The sequence below is a fragment of the Entamoeba histolytica genome, genomic scaffold (genome assembly GCF_000208925.1).
Source record: "Entamoeba histolytica HM-1:IMSS scf_1104750517539 genomic scaffold, whole genome shotgun sequence".
Lineage (NCBI taxonomy): Eukaryota > Evosea > Mastigamoebida > Endamoebidae > Entamoeba > Entamoeba histolytica.
Window position 1 is genome coordinate 1 of NW_001915181.1, and position 16,384 is coordinate 16,384.

The 16,384-nt window shown below is 24.0% G+C and overlaps 7 protein-coding genes across 7 annotated transcripts, besides 1 other annotated feature; 4 read left to right on the forward strand and 3 right to left on the reverse strand.

Annotated features, from left to right (window-relative positions):
• Positions 1-1,580: 1,580 nt before the first annotated feature.
• On the reverse strand, positions 1,581-2,384 carry EHI_080850 (ariadne-1, putative; the record flags this gene model as incomplete). Its single annotated transcript, XM_647910.2, has 1 exon — positions 1,581-2,384. The coding sequence occupies one exon, from the start codon at positions 2,382-2,384 to the stop codon at positions 1,581-1,583; it is 804 nt and encodes a 267-aa protein (XP_653002.2).
• A 920-nt stretch (positions 2,385-3,304) lies between these two features.
• On the forward strand, positions 3,305-4,522 carry EHI_080860 (uncharacterized protein; the record flags this gene model as incomplete). The annotated part of the gene is made up of 1 exon (XM_647908.1): positions 3,305-4,522. One exon carries the CDS (start codon positions 3,305-3,307, stop codon positions 4,520-4,522), a length of 1,218 nt encoding a protein of 405 aa, XP_653000.1.
• A 2,084-nt stretch (positions 4,523-6,606) lies between these two features.
• EHI_080870 (syntaxin 5-like protein, putative) lies at positions 6,607-7,560 on the forward strand (the record flags this gene model as incomplete). Its single annotated transcript, XM_001914136.1, has 2 exons — positions 6,607-6,799; positions 6,851-7,560. The coding sequence occupies 2 exons, from the start codon at positions 6,607-6,609 to the stop codon at positions 7,558-7,560; spliced, it is 903 nt and encodes a 300-aa protein (XP_001914171.1).
• Positions 7,550-8,969: a repeat region.
• Positions 8,970-9,405: 436 nt separating this feature from the next.
• Positions 9,406-10,008, forward strand: EHI_080880 (uncharacterized protein; the record flags this gene model as incomplete). Its single annotated transcript, XM_644939.1, has 1 exon — positions 9,406-10,008. One exon carries the CDS (start codon positions 9,406-9,408, stop codon positions 10,006-10,008), a length of 603 nt encoding a protein of 200 aa, XP_650031.1.
• An 84-nt stretch (positions 10,009-10,092) lies between these two features.
• On the reverse strand, positions 10,093-11,346 carry EHI_080890 (26S protease regulatory subunit 7, putative; the record flags this gene model as incomplete). The annotated part of the gene is made up of 1 exon (XM_001914137.1): positions 10,093-11,346. One exon carries the CDS (start codon positions 11,344-11,346, stop codon positions 10,093-10,095), a length of 1,254 nt encoding a protein of 417 aa, XP_001914172.1.
• An 882-nt stretch (positions 11,347-12,228) lies between these two features.
• On the reverse strand, positions 12,229-13,692 carry EHI_080900 (uncharacterized protein; the record flags this gene model as incomplete). The annotated part of the gene is made up of 3 exons (XM_644937.1): positions 12,229-12,525; positions 12,577-13,006; positions 13,070-13,692. 3 exons carry the CDS (start codon positions 13,690-13,692, stop codon positions 12,229-12,231), a joined length of 1,350 nt encoding a protein of 449 aa, XP_650029.1.
• Positions 13,693-15,832: 2,140 nt separating this feature from the next.
• On the forward strand, positions 15,833-16,382 carry EHI_080910 (uncharacterized protein; the record flags this gene model as incomplete). Its single annotated transcript, XM_001914138.1, has 2 exons — positions 15,833-16,201; positions 16,353-16,382. 2 exons carry the CDS (start codon positions 15,833-15,835, stop codon positions 16,380-16,382), a joined length of 399 nt encoding a protein of 132 aa, XP_001914173.1.
• Positions 16,383-16,384: the final 2 nt, after the last annotated feature.

Consider the following 16,384-nt stretch of genomic DNA (forward strand, 5'->3'; position numbering starts at 1 on the left):
TAAATAATTTACAAAAAAGAAAAAAGATGCAAAAAAATTTGCATCAATAGAATTTTCCATTTATTATATTTTGCTCCTAAATAAAAATAAATAAAAAATATGATAAATACACAATCAATAAATATTTATGTTTATATTTTATATTCATTTGTATTCATTTTGTATGAAATAATAATGAAATAGATTATTTGATGAATCATATTTATTTTTATTATTTATATTCTTTTATTATCATTTTATTTATATCGTATTTTTATATATTTATTTCTCTGTTAATAATATGTATATCATCTGTTTATCTATATTATTATATTCTTCTTATTATATTATTCTTTTATTTATATTCTTTAGATGTTTTTATTGTTATTCTTTTCTATTTAGTTGTATTTTATTATTTGTTTATTCATCTTATTCATCTTTTATGTTATTATCATTTATATCTATTTTCATTTTATATTTATTCTCTTTTGATTTATATTAATATTAAATTTATCTTTTATACTTTGATTTTATTATTATATCATTGATTATTATTTCTCCTTTTATTTATCATTTATTCTTATTATTCTTTTGTTTTTATATTCTATATCATATATTCATATCATTTTCATTTATATTTTATCACTTATTATATGTTATAATAATAACATAACACATATGATTGAATATATAATAATCATCATGTTGAAATTATACATATAAATAATAAATATAAAAAAGAATAAAATATTTTTCATCAATAAAATAATACCAATTATTTTACATCATTAAATTAGACACTTTTATTGAATATTTCTAATTTTTACAATAAAAATTTACAATTTATTTCTTCTTTATTTTCATATTTTATCATCTCTTTTTGTTTTATTCTTTTTGTTTTATTCTTTTTATCTTCTACTTTCTTTTTATTCTTTATTCATTCTTCTTCTTACTGTCTTTTTATTCTTTTATATCTTACCTTTCTCTTCTTTTTCAATTATTTGCTTTTTTCGTTGCCTTTATAAAACATTAAGAATAGAATAATGAGTAACGTGTTTTGATACGTCAATTCAACAATATCCAATATTTATAAAAAAATGGTTAAAGTTACACCAAATAACTATGTTGTCATTATAACAAATAAATAATTGAGTTGTTGTTGAATATAAAATATAGAAATAATGATATAATAGATGTACAAAATAAAGAGAATAATGAATAATAAATAAAGAAAATTTATATCACTTTGATGAATTGTACTTTTATTTAATTTATGAAAAAAATAGAATGACAAAGAATTAAAGTATTGAATTAATCTTTGTCATTGAATTAATTCAATAAATAATTATTCTAAAAACAAATTCAAATGGATGTAATATCAATTTGATATACCAATTGTATACTTAATTAATAATTTGTAATTTATGATTATAGTTATTAAATGATATTATATATTGAAATGATATAATTGAACATTTCTATTCAATTAGTATAAGTAATGTCAAATATCTTCATATTATCTATGTTTATTTAAATCAACTTCATATTGTTATTTTAACATTAAACCAATAAACATCATTCATAAAATAAGTATGTTAATGTTATGTGAATTGTTTACATCCTGTTGTATTATTCGTCCAATGATCAGATGAATATTTAACACCACATAACCAACAGAATTGATATCCACATTTACATGTCATATGATTACACCCTCCATTCTTTTGGATTCTATCACCACAACTTGGACATTTTTTTGTATTTTGATTAATCCATTTCAGATCTTCTTGTTCTTGTTCTTTATTTCTCTTCCATTCATCACAACTTTTTCCTTCATGCCAATTTTCTCCGCATTTTCTACAAAACAAATATTTACATCTTGGACATGTAGTTTTATATTCCTTCTCAAATGTTATCATTTCACATCGACATTTTGGACATTCACAAATATTATCTTCAAATGTTTTAAACGTGAGTCTTTCACAATACATATTTAACATACAAATGTCTTGAATTAAACAATGTGTCATAATGTCTTCTATTTTCACTACACAATTACACCCTTGTTCCATACAATGAACTTGATGCCAATCACTTTGAATTTGTTGTATTATATTTTCCCTCCAACATTTTATACAAAACCTATGTCCACATTCATTTATAAATGTCTCCTTATAAGTATATTCTTCATAACAAACACTACAACAAAACATTTCTTTATTATTCTTCTGATTTTCTTTCCTATAATTTTCTACACATTCACACAGAATTTCTTTTTGTTTTTCTTCACTTAATTTAACAAATTCATTAAGATCAAGTTTGTATATTGAATGTGTCATATCATTCATTTGTTCTTTTTTAGTTTTTTGTTCATTTTTATTTTTTGAATAAAAATTATACGTCATTACGTTGAATAAAATTATAAACATTATATTTTTCTCTCAACATTTTATATTTTTCTTTATTATTAATGACACATCAGTTCTATATCATTGACTCATTCTGTTTATTCTTTTTACTCTCAGCTATCACAATTTCTATCATTAAATATTCTTTTGTAAAACATAAAATTAAACATTAAATAAATAACACAGAAATAACAAATAAAACTTATGAATGTTAGAAATAAACTATGAATGTTAATATAAATTTAATTCGATGTTTATTCTTTAATATCTTTGTAAATATATTAAAATCATTGAAATTGTTATTATTTCATATTCCATTGTATTACTAATAATTTAGTGTTTAATTAATAATTGTTATTTGCATATTTATTAATTCATTTTCGTTGTTTGATAGTTTTGAGTCTTTGTCTTCTTCTTTGTATTGTATCTTTATGTCTGCCTCTCTTTTGTGTTTTCTTTTATAACATTGTCTTATTCTTTGGGTTGCGTCTGACTATTCCATTTGTCCTATCTGTCTCTCCACCCATCCTTTCTTTTTATATTTTTTTCTCCTTTTTTTTCATCGCTCCAATCAATCTTTAGACTTCCACTCTACTTCAAATACTCACAACATCATTCATAACAAAAGCACGATTGATTTCCCATTGTCATTTCTCTCAACCCCCATTTTAAGTGTCTCAATTAAGTGTCTTTCAGTGTTGTTTCCAGTTATTAACTTGAGACAATCATTGTTGTTCATGGAAGGACAATGGGACTGTTCAAAGGTAGACATGTTAATTAAGATAAGAGCAATGTAATGAGGGAGTATTGTAAGATGTAAAGGAGTAAAGAGAAAGGAGAGTAAGAAGAAGTAGAGAAACAAGAGAATTTACAAACAGGAAAAATAAAAAAGAAAAACAAAAAAAAAGAAGAAAAGAATGGAAGAGATAAGTCAAGGTGTTGGTAAAATAGTTGAACTTGTTAATGAAGGAGAAATTGGAGAAAATTACTTAATTGAATATCTTCAAGAATGTACAGAAAAAGAAGAGAGGGAAGGAGTAATAAATAACCTAAGAGGGAATGAAGCATTCAAGAAAAAAAAGATGTGTTTATACAACAAATGTACTGTCATTAAAATTTTAGTTGGATGGATGAAAGATGCAACAGAAAAAGGAGAAAGTATTGAACCTATTGTAAGAGTAATTGGACAAGAGTTTAAGAAAGATAATAAAGACAAACTAAAAGAGGTAGCAAGAGAAATGAAAAAAATGAAAGTCAAAGAAGAAGAAGAATATTTTATTGAACAACTTACAAATCCAATTATTGGAGAAGAACTTAAGAAAGAAGAAGAAAAAAAGAAAAGGGAAGAAGAGAGGAGAAAGAAAAAAGAGGAAAAGAAAGAAAAAAAGATAGAAACAGTAGACGAGGGAAGTATTTTTAAAGCACCTAAAGAAGAAGATAAGAAAAAAAAGAAAGGGAAAAAAAGACTTGTATATTCAGATGATGATGATATAGTTGATTTTGAAAAGAAAGAAAGGAAAAGAGAAGTAAAAGATAATAAAAATATGGGAGATATTATAGTAAGTTTAGATGAAATAAAACACAAAAAGAAAATACAAGAAATAGGTGCTAGAAAAGATGTTGATTTAGAAGAAGGAGACTTTTTTAATGAAGACATGACTATTGAGAAATATCATAAACCAATTCCATATCCAAAAGGTATAATTTGTGTTGAATTTGGAAAAGAAAGTAAAACAAAAAATATTCCATTTCAAGAAAATTTAGGAAGTGTTGTTATTACTAAAAAGAGTTATTTTGAAAGTGATGGACAACCTAGTTTAGACAATGGAGAATATTGGGATCAAATTATATCAAGAATTTCTAGAGCTGAAGAAAATCAATATCAAAATATATTTAGCGATCAATCTGAACATGAACCAAGATATGAAAATGATACTATTCATAATGAAATAGAAGATATTGAACAAATAGGAAATCATCAAAGTCAAATTTTCTATGAATTTAATGACTTTGAAGATTTTAAATGGATTTTAACAGAAACAAATGAAAATACAAATAATGTAATCAAAAGAAAGAAAGATGAAATTTATAACCCAACAACATTTTCCAGAATAGGTTATCAAAATTATATTTGAATATTGTTTTACTTTTGTTTTATCTGTCTTTCCTTTTTTTTGTTAATAATCCTTCAAACCATTCTTTAAATCTTATTATTCTTAATTCTAATTCACAACCATTTTTATAACTTTTTGTAATTTCATTCATTTATAATTCTATTTTGTATTTATTGGTATTTGCTATATTCATTCTTTATCTTCTTTAATATTTAATGTGTTTCTAACTCTTCTTTGGGAATATTTATTTGAGGCTTCCTCATTATTATTATTATTATTTTATTAGAGTATTTGGACAATTCTTTACCAATTCTTTCATTATATTTACAACTAATACACTCTCCTCCTATTTGTCTTTCATTAACATCTTAAATCCTATCACAAACAAAAGAACAGTAAATACAAAAACCATAGTTGATATAATTTATCAGTGCTATTTTGTTAGAATCGACAAAAATATACATAGTAATAAATTTGTATCAAATTTGATTCAAATTTGATTAGAAAAACACTGTCACAATGTTTGCATCTCTTCTTATTCTTGAGTTATTTATTAACAAAATTCAATATGGAATAAATAGAATATCATGAGCAAATAGCTAAGAGCATGATAGTATTTAAACACTAACTAATTGAATTTCATTATAACATGCATTAATTAACTTATCATTACTTATCCTCATAACAACTTCTTCTATTAAATAAACTATAGATTATTAAAATAAGATGTTCACAAGATAACAAATAACACACTTTGTTTACTTAAGACAGGAAATTCATATCATAATATGATTTTGTTATATAAATTAATCATTGCATTGTGTTTTAATAAGAATATCTGAGTTACTTATTGAATGAAATGAAGAACAAATACTAAACAACAAGACAAAATAAATAATCAACTTTTATATTAAAAATTAATTAAGTTACATAATGAAATTAATTTCATAGACATGATAATTGAGTATAAAAACACTTTTATATAACAATTTTAAATACAAATAGTAATAGTAAACAATATTTCTATTTAAAAACTGACAAATGACTAAATGAAATTGTTGTTATAGATTGTGTGATGAACAAATTAGAAATAATAGTTAATACTCTATACATAATTAATGAAAGAAGTTATTAATAATGTAAAATAACTATAAATGTATTAGAATTATAGCATATATAAAAATACACAATATACATAGTAATAACATTATCATCTTATTTCTTATTCAATAGAAATAATAGTATCGTCTTGAATTTGTGTATCAATTGAATGAATAAAACAAATATACAGTTTTATATGAAACTATCATTCAAACAAATTACTATTACTTAGTTGAGTATTTATTTGTCATGTTCTTCGAAGATATTAATACAAAATAAGTTATGAATCACCACTAACACTATATTAATACATTGTCAAAACAAATGATAGTAAATCACTTAAATTATTTAAAATAAAATAATACATTAACAATGCTGTACATTACCGTCATTGTTCTTTGAAAATACAACTTGAGAAATTTTATTAAATATAAACAAAAACCAATTATCAACTTTAAATTATATTTAACTTAGATTTTCATTATCTTTTTGCATTTTTAATCTATTTCTTTATTATTTTTGTTCTTATTGTTCTTACTATCAGTTTTATTATTATTTCATTCACAAAATCAACACTACATAATTCAATAGTATTTTTTGTTGATTAGTTTATTTTCCACATTCATATTGATAATGGATATGTGTTAATGCCAATTCATCATGGTTATGTTCTAGTTAGTTTTATTATTTGAATCATAATAACTTTATTCTATCAATTCATAAGTGATTGCATGAATATTAGTTATACAATAGTATGATTTAAGCTTCTTGTTCTTATTTGCTATTTAGTCTACAAACTTTCTAAATAACAACAATGACAATCAATCTTTATGAATACTAATTAAACATAATAGGAAATAAACAAAAACAAAATGGAATGAGTTTAAATATCTTTTTAATCAGTACAAACATGAAACAGATGAGTATTGAAAGAATTTCTTTATTTTGTTTTATTTTTACATCTTTTTACAAAACATAAAAACAAAAAATCTTGAAGAAAACAAATGACATTTGACCGTACAAGTGAATTTAAGAAGTATATTAGAATGAAAGGTGCAGAAGAAACACAAGAACCCCTTTCAATTCCTCAGAACAAACAAGAAATGTTAAATGACATCAAAGTCTTCAACAAAAATACAACAGAACTTTTCAAAAACATCAACAAAATTTCAGGGAAATTAGCCAAATTAACAGAACGTTTGTTTGATTGAAGAAAGAATGAACAACAAAAGATTAATAAAAGTTTAGTTGCAAAATCAAAATCATTATTTGAAGAACAACAAACAGCACCTCAAATCCAACGATTAACAAATGAGATTCATACAAATTTACAAGAAATTAATAAAGAAATGAAACAAATAGAAGAAATTCGGAAAGAAATTGAAAAGAAATATGGAATTACAGGACAAAATGAAAATCATCGAGAAATTGTATGCAAACATCTTAATTATCTTGTTAAAAACACAACAAAGTCATTCACTGATGTTTTACAAATTAGAGCAGAAAGTATTAAAGAACAAGAAAAGAAAAAACACAAATATTCAACACAACAATCATCTACTCCTAACCAAATTTATCAAAGAAATTTAAATCAATTCTCATTTAATGAAGATGATTCAATTCCACCTGATAGTACTGAAGTTGATATTCCACAATCAACATCAGTTCTTCTTACTAATGAACATTTAGAACAACGAGTTCAAGGTGTCCAAAACATTGAACACATGTTAAATGAATTATTAGGACTATACAATCACATCACATTTCTTGTATCAACACAAGAAGAAATGGTTCGAAGAATTGATGAAAATACTGAAGAAGCTGTTTTTAATGTTGAACAAGGTCATTCTCAATTACAAGAAGCACTTCATTCTATCTCATCAAATCGTGGATTGATTATTAAATCCCTTCTTATCATTCTTTTCTTTGCTTTAGTCTTTTTAGTCTTCTTCCTTTAACTTTATTTCTTTCTTTTCTTCTATATTGTTTATGTAAAAATTAAGAGAAAATTTCTTGTATTAATCTTTCAATTATTTCTTCTTTTAGTTGACCTCTTAATTTTCTTTCAAATAATTTCAAAGCAAAACATTTATAAAGTGTTAAAATTTCTTCTTCTCTATCTGTTTATTTCAATTATTTTTTTTGTTTGTCTAATTCTAATGTGATGATATTCTTATGCTGAATATCCATTTCTTCAATGGATTTCTGTTTTAACTTTCTTTTTTTGGAAGATCATCTTCACTTGATGATATCTCATCAGCTACTACCACATTGGGGGAGAGGTCATTTACTATTTGTGTTTCAGATGAGTCTGTCATATTATCATTTATTTCATCTTTCTTCTTTTCTTCCTGTGTATTTTTATTTTCTAATTTAGATAATTTATCTTTCAGGAAGAGCAATTGTTGTGTTAAATTATTTATTTCAAACATTTTCCTTTCAGATTCATCATAGAATTTGAATATTTTTTATCACACTCTTACTTTTCTGTTTATATCATTTTTATGCTTCTTCTTTAATGCCATAATACCTTTTGTTAGTTTATTAATTGTTTGGTCTTTTATTTGTATTTCCTTTTTCATTTGTTCTTTCTCTTTCATATCCTCCTCCATTTTTTTCAATTCTTCTACTCTTTTTTACTTTCGTAGAATCTTGGTCATCTTTATTTTCTTCTTCTTTTCTTTTTTAGTAAACTCTTTTTCATCTTTATCTTCATTTTCAATACTCATTACATAGTTATTGTATATTCTATTGTCCTTAATTTCAATTGGGTTGTACTGATTATTGTCTTCTTCCATCGTCATACTAATAGTTTCTTCTTCCATTCTGATTGTTTTTGTTTTTTCTAGTGCAAGAAAATACCATCTTCTCCATATTGTTGATGATGTATATTCTTTCATTTTGATATTTTTAATTTCTTCTATTTCTTGTGGTGTAAGTATTTTAATTTCTTCTTCAAAGAGTCTTTTCCAATATTCTTGGTTTTGTGTTTCAATCATTTCTTTTCTTTGATTTCTGTTTTGTTTCTTATTTTGATATTGTTTATACCTTCTTTGTGTGTTATTATTGGATTTGTTTTTCTTATATTGATATTGTTTATTTCTATTGAAATTATTATTAAAGTGTTTATGACGATGATTATGAATGAAATGATGAGTGAAACGATTTGTATCATCTATGTTGTGATATTTATGGTAATAATTGTTATTGTAATGATTAGTGTGATTATTCATGTATCTCTGTCCATACAAATAATACCTATTTTCACTCATTCTTCTATCATTTATATTTCTTGGTTGATATGAATTTCTTCTTTTTTGATTATTTGTTTTTCTATATTTTTTGTGGTGTCTCCTGTAATGCATCTTTTTGGTTGAATTATGTATTTATTTGATAGAAAGTGTCATCAATAAAGAAAACAAGCACTAATTGAAAAGATTTTTTCTTCATATTTAATATTTGATATATTTATGAAGTATCAATAACGTCTTAATAAACTATTTTCATTTTTTAATTTCACAACTACAACAATTTCCTTGTTTATTTTTATAATTACAAAGTGTGATTTTTATTCTTGGTTTTTTGTTTTAAATGATAATTGAGGAATTGACATAATCAATTGTTAATTATTTATTTTTGTCATTAATCACATTAAAAAATAAAAACAAAATAACATAAAATTTTGTTAATTAGAAAGAGAAAAAAAAAATAAAAACAAATTCTATAATGTATAATAAAATATATTAAAATGAACTAAAATTCAACCCTTAAAAGAAAGAACTGAAAAGAAAATAAATTAAATAATGTCTCTTGAAGCTTTTACTGTTTCTGCTGCTGCTCCTCATAAATGCATTGCACCAGAAGGAGCATATTTTAACCTTAGACATATTACCCTTGAAGGTGATTCTAAAACACAATTATATTTGAAACATGACGAGGATGAAGTTCTTGTTTGTACTTTATCATCTGCCATTCCACAACACTCTGTTGATATTCCATTATACCTTGATGAAGTTACATTTGTTGTTAAAGGTAATGGAACACTTCATGTTGTTGGTAATTTCGATGAAGTTGAAGATAACGAATTTGAAGAAGACGAAGAAATGGAAGAAGATATGAGTGAAGGAGAAGAAAGTGATGAAAGTAATGATGAAAAAATGGAAGAGAGAGAAGAAAGTGATGACGAAGAGGAAGAAAATACTAAACCAATGAAAGTAGTTGTTCCAAAGAAAGAAGAGAAAAAACCACAACCACCAAAGAAAGAAGAAAAGAAACCACAACCACCAAAGAAAGAAAGTAAAGTTCAACAACACCAACAACCACAAAAGAAAGAAGACAAGAAACCACAACAACAACCAAATCAAAAACAAGGAAAGAAAAACAATAAAAAGAATAAAAAGCATTAAAGAAATAAATTAATTGATTAGATTGTTAGAAAAAAACAGGTTTAAAAATATTAAAACAAAAGAAAAAGAAAACAACAATTATCTTTAATTGTAAGCAAGATATTTTGGAGTTGCAGAGAATTTTTGATAACCTTTAATAACTTTTTCTACTGCATCTAAGAAATCTCGTTCAGTAACAACTTTTCTTCTTGCTCTAATTGCAAACATTCCTGCTTCAGTACAAACTGATTGAATTTCTGCTCCAGTGGCATTTGGGCAAAGTCTGGCTAAAAGGTCATAACGAATGTCTTTTGCAACACTCATTGGCTTTGTATGAATTTTAAATATTTCTGTTCTTCCTTCAATATCTGGAAGACCAAATTCAATCTTTCTATCAAGTCTTCCTGGTCTAACCAATGCTGGATCAAGTGTGTCTGGTCTATTTGTTGCCATAAGGACTTTAATATTTCCACGTTTATCAAATCCATCTAATTGATTAATAAGTTCTAACATAGTACGTTGTACTTCACTTTCACCTGTATCATCTTGGAATCTAGTTCCTCCAATAGCATCAATTTCATCAAAGAAAATAATACAACTCTTTTTACTTTTAGCCATGTCAAATAAGTCTCTTACCATTTTAGCACCTTCTCCAACATATTTTTGAACTAACTCTGATCCAATTACTCGAACAAAGGTTGATTCTGTTCTATTAGCTACAGCACGTGCTAATAATGTTTTACCTGTTCCTGGTGGTCCATATAATAATACTCCTTTAGGTGGATCAATTCCTAAATTCTCAAATGCCTCTGGATGTAACATAGGAAGTTCAACAACTTCTCTAATTCTTTCAATTTGTTCTTTACACCCTCCAATATCTTTGTATGTTACATCTGGTTTTTCTTCAACTTGCATAACAGAAACTGATGGGTCAATTTTTGGTGGAAGTGCCATTTTAATTTCATAACGTGCTCTATCTACTCCGACTCTTGTTCCATCTTGAACGGCATCTTTTTCAACTCTATTTGATTTACCAACAACAAATTTTGCATATTCTTTTATAGAAATAACATATCGTGGTTCACGTTCATCTGGCATAGCTTTAATACATCTAGAAACAAGTAATGGTTGTTCTTCCATCAATTTTTTATCAGCATTTAAATCCCATTGAGACACTGGTGCTAGTCCTGTATCACTTTCTTGTATTCCAACTAAATTATGTATTTCTGTTGCAAGGTCTGCAACTTCTTTTTCTAATTGTTTAATTGAATTTGCATATGGACCACGATTATATGCTTTTAAAATAGCAATTTCTTCTTCATCAAGTGCTTTTGGTTTCTTCTCAAAATCTTCTTCCATTAAGTTTCTTTATTCATTTTTTATTAGTTCTTTTTATAATAAATTTATTATAAATTATTCTTTTCATTTGTTAAAACTTCAATACCTCATTTTTGTTTTATATAACTAAAATAAAAAATGATAAATTCACACAAAAGGGAATTTAACTGTTTTTTGTTTATAGAAAATATTTCTGAGGATGTTTCATTCTTTATTACTGATTACATAAAATAATAATTCTTATTAATAGATACAATATTTATTTGTTTACTTTGGTAATATCATTCTTTCTGTAAGTTCATTGTTCTTTTATTATTTTCCATTTTCCTATTTTTGTTGATAGTTTTGGTTTAAATATGATGAAATTCACCACCTACATTACTACATTATTTGTCATTTTTTATTTTCTTTTTAAGTTTATTTAATTTGTCTTAGATTAGAACCTTGATATGTTATTTAATGAATTTGATAATATTCAAAAAAGAGTAATATTCTAAGTTAGTGTTGGACAAATAGAATTTAAATTTCCATAGTACTAAATAAAGAAAATTACTATTCATTATTTAATTAAATATTCAGTAGATTTTCTTTATTTAAAATATTATTCCATTAAATCATCAGAATATTTTAGTTATTTTTATCATTTAGAAAGTATGAAATAACAGTCAATAATAAAGTTCTATCTTTATGATATTTAATAAAAAAAGTTGGAGTATAAAAACAATAAAAGGTATTAAAAAAGAAGTAAAAATTTATATGAATAAGAGAGAAAATGGAATCTAACAAGAATCTATTAAACAAAAACAAAATGAAAATAAGAATTAAATTTGATAAAGTAAAAAAAAGAATAAGAGAGGATTAACTAAAAAAATCTTTTATAGGTTAATGATTTTTAATTTTGAATTAAAAAGTAGATTTAATGTTGAAATGTTGGCAAATTTCTTTTTGAGTTTGAGGGACATTCCATTGATTCTTTTCCAAAGTAAATAAAGAGTATTCTTCGTCAAGTCCAGGGAAATGAGAACTAATATATCTTACATAAGATGAATAAGTTTTAACAGTAGTAAATACGGAAGTATTTGAAAAGAGATGTAAGTGGTCATTTAAAATAATTGGATTTGGAGAAAGAATTAAAACAAAAGTTCTACAAAATTGGTAAACATCATTACCAATTTTAACGTCACCCATTACATTAATATTCTAATGAAATTAATAATAATTGATTTCTTTAGAAGTAATAAAAAAACAAACGACCAAAGAATTAATTGAAATAATATCATAACAGAAACAAGTTGCTCTATGAGTAGTTCCACCAAGATTTAATATTTTTTCAGCAATTTTTCTTTGTCCAATACAAACACTTTTTAAAATATCATTAGAATTTGTAATTGATTTTAAATTTCTTGAAGTAGTTGAAGGGAATTTAATTCCTTTTTCAAGAACAATATCAAAAATAGAATTTTGAGAATAAACAGCGACTAATTGTTGAACATCAGTATCATGATAATGAAAATAAGTTTTCATAAATTGAAATATTTGTTTAAAATGTTCTGGATTAGAAGGATAAATTGAATCAAATTTAGAAGGTAAAGGAATAGAATTAACAGAAGGAAGATAAAGACGTTGTTTAATTTGTTGACCATTTAATACTTCTAATGAAGAGAAATAAATAGTTAATTGACTATAAGTTGATATTATAACTATTAAAAGACTTTGTTATTTAATAAAATTAAATAAAACAAACGGAATAATAGTAGGTTTAAGTAATGGATTATTTAATAAATTCATTTCTCTAATAGGTAAATTTTCTAATGCTTGAATTTGATATAAAGCAGTGAGATTATTATTACTAATATCAATTTTTGAAAGTAATGGAAATCCATAAGAAATTTCACTAAATATTTTTGTATTTTCTCCTATTTGATTTGACGCAATTGAAAGTTCAAGTAAGTCTGGAATTTCTTCTTTAAAATAATGAATACATTGTGTAAAAATTTGATTAATTGTTTGTTGTGGAGAATAACCTAATTGTTTAAATTTTTCCATTAAATTTGAAAGATCTAATCGACGTTGTTGAACATCACAAAATGAATATTTAATAACTTCAAAACAATGTAATAGTTGTGCCTCTGTTGAAGGCTCTCTTTCAAAGGTAACAATCATTTGATTTCCATTATAAATAAAATTATTAAAATTCATCATTGTTCTTCCTTGTTGGGTATTATTAACAATTACTTTAAATGAATTTGGACCTTGTTGAGTTAATTTAATAATACCTACGTCTGGACTATATTTATTAATAACTTCTTTTAATTCTTTTTGAGTACCATTAAAATATTGAACAATAATAGGAAATCCAATACTCATTCTATCTTTTTATTTTTAACTAGTTTTCTTTTATATTTTCTTTTATATTTTTTTCTTTTCTTTTTTTTTTAAACTTAAAATCAATTTTTTTAGTTTTTATGGTTTGAAAGTCTCTTTCTTTTTATATTTCATTTATTATTTATTTGTAGACTTCTCAATAAATGGGTTTTGTTTTACCAAGTGATACTAAGTGATGTAATACACTTTTTTATAATTTAGTTATTATTAAATTTACATCTTTCTTAGTAAGACATTTTATTTAATTATTATGGAATTAACATTACTTGTGGTACTTTGGACAATAGGATTTTAATATATGATATTCCTTCTTCTAATCCTCTTTATACTCTTTTAACTTTAAATTGGTTTGTTTTTAAAAGAGAAATTTAAAGTTCATTACTACTTTTTTTTAGCTTCTTCAAAGTTTTTTGAATTTTCATTGGTTTAATCATACTGGCTCTGTTTGGTCAGTTAAATGAACATCCTTGATATAGTCTTGTATTGACTTTATGTAGTTATGATAAAAAAAGTTTTAACTTGGAGAGAAACTACTCCAGGTTTGTACAATGTCATTTATATTCACCAATTCCATACAAAATCACTTAATTCCATTTGTTTATTCCATGAAAGTGAAGGACTTAAATTAGTTTTTGGATCAACTGAAAGATAAATTGGTGTTATTGAATGTATTAGACCAACAAAAACGTGGAAAACAATTTCGTTTATTGCACGTCGTGATGATGTGAATAGAGTCAATGTTATTAATAATGATAGAAATATTAAAATTGTTAGTAGGGATGAGATAATACTATTAAATTCCATCAATACATTGATGGAGAATGGAAATGTATTAATGAAATTAAAAGCCATAAAAATTGAATTATCAAACTTTCTTTTATTGGTTGGAATGATGAATTATTGATGGCTTCATCTACTTAAGACTTCTTTATTAATCTTTATAATATTCATAATTCTAACACTAAGTTACTTCAATAACTTACTAAATTTAAACAACTTATTTCAACCATTGTTTTCAATGAAACAGACAGTGAATTAATTATTTCATTAAACTACAATGAAGTAGAAATATGGAAAAAAAAATAATGAAAATAAGTGGAGTAAACAAGATTAAATAACACTTTCATTATTAAAATTTTATAATAAAATTAATTATATTTCACTCTTGAACATTAAATTCAATTTAAACTATCATTTAATCCATCTTACTAATAAAACTGAAAGTTCTTTTTATGAGGTGTTAAAAGATAATTAACTCATTTATTCTCTTAATGTTGTATACAATTAACATTATAATATATCATTTATTGTTTATTTCTTTATAACAGTATACCTATGAATTAATTAGAATATTTATATGGAATTATTTTATATATGAATGAATTATTTAATATATTATATGTTTGGTGAATGAATAGAAACAGCAACTTAACAATAACAAAAATTAATATACCTATTTCATAATTAATATAATACTAAAACAAATTTCATGTTTATTTTACCTGAAAATATTATTATTTTTTTCAAACTACTTTCAGTATTTATTTGAATATTGATCACAATATGATTGTGTTTTATTATTTTCTTTAAAAACAATAATATCACCACATCCAAATGAAAACAAACGATCATATGATTTATTATATAATTTTAATGCATATTGTGGTTGTTCAATATCAAATTTCATCATTCTTTTCATTCTTCCTTTTGATTCTAATGAAAATACAAATGATTTTGAGTCATTTATCCAACCACCAACTTTATCAATTTTCTCATTAACATATCCTCCAAATTTATTTCCTTCTTCATCTTCAATGATAATTATTATATGTTCTTTATTCATTATTTGTTGTTCAAATACTGATGTATTTTTATTCAAATTAACAATATCTGAATCAAATAGTATATTGAAATAATTAATATCAATTTTAAACACTGACTTATTTTATTTTTTCATTTTAAATATGTGAAGTAAGACGTTTAAATAGTAAAGTATAACTTTTTTAAGTTAAATTATTTCTTTTTTACTTTACTTATTATATAATTGAAAGATTGTATGAATTATAATAATATATCAGGTTATATTTAAAGGATTTTCTAGTTTAAAATAAATAAGTCAAGAATGAGTATACGAAGTGAAGAAGTAAGAAGAAAAGATTGGGTTAAACGAATTACAGGAGAAACTGAGTCAGAATTTAGAGTTGATAAAGAAAATTGGATATACCAAAAACCATCACTTTATAGTACTCCTGAAATGGTTATTGTTAATAAAATAACAAAAGAAGAATTTTCATGTGGTTGTCTTGAAATGGTTCCTCTAAAAGATTTGAGAAAGTGTCAACATCAATCTACTCAAGATATTACTTTTGAAATTATATTGAGAGAAGACGATGAATCAATTGATCATGTAAATGTTGCAACAATGCAAGCAATGAAAGAATATAACAACTCTGTATTTCTTGTTGCTTCAAATTTTAATGCAGTAGAAAGTGTGAGTGAAACAATAGAACCTAACGAACTTAATTTTACTACAAATTATATTTATGATGGGACTCAAGGACCAATAGCATCTCTTGGAGCACCTGCAGCTGCATTACAAAGAACTATTTTTCCATTTTATAATAAAACGACAAAACCAAAAGAATGGGAACAAAGTCAAGAAAAACAAATAGAA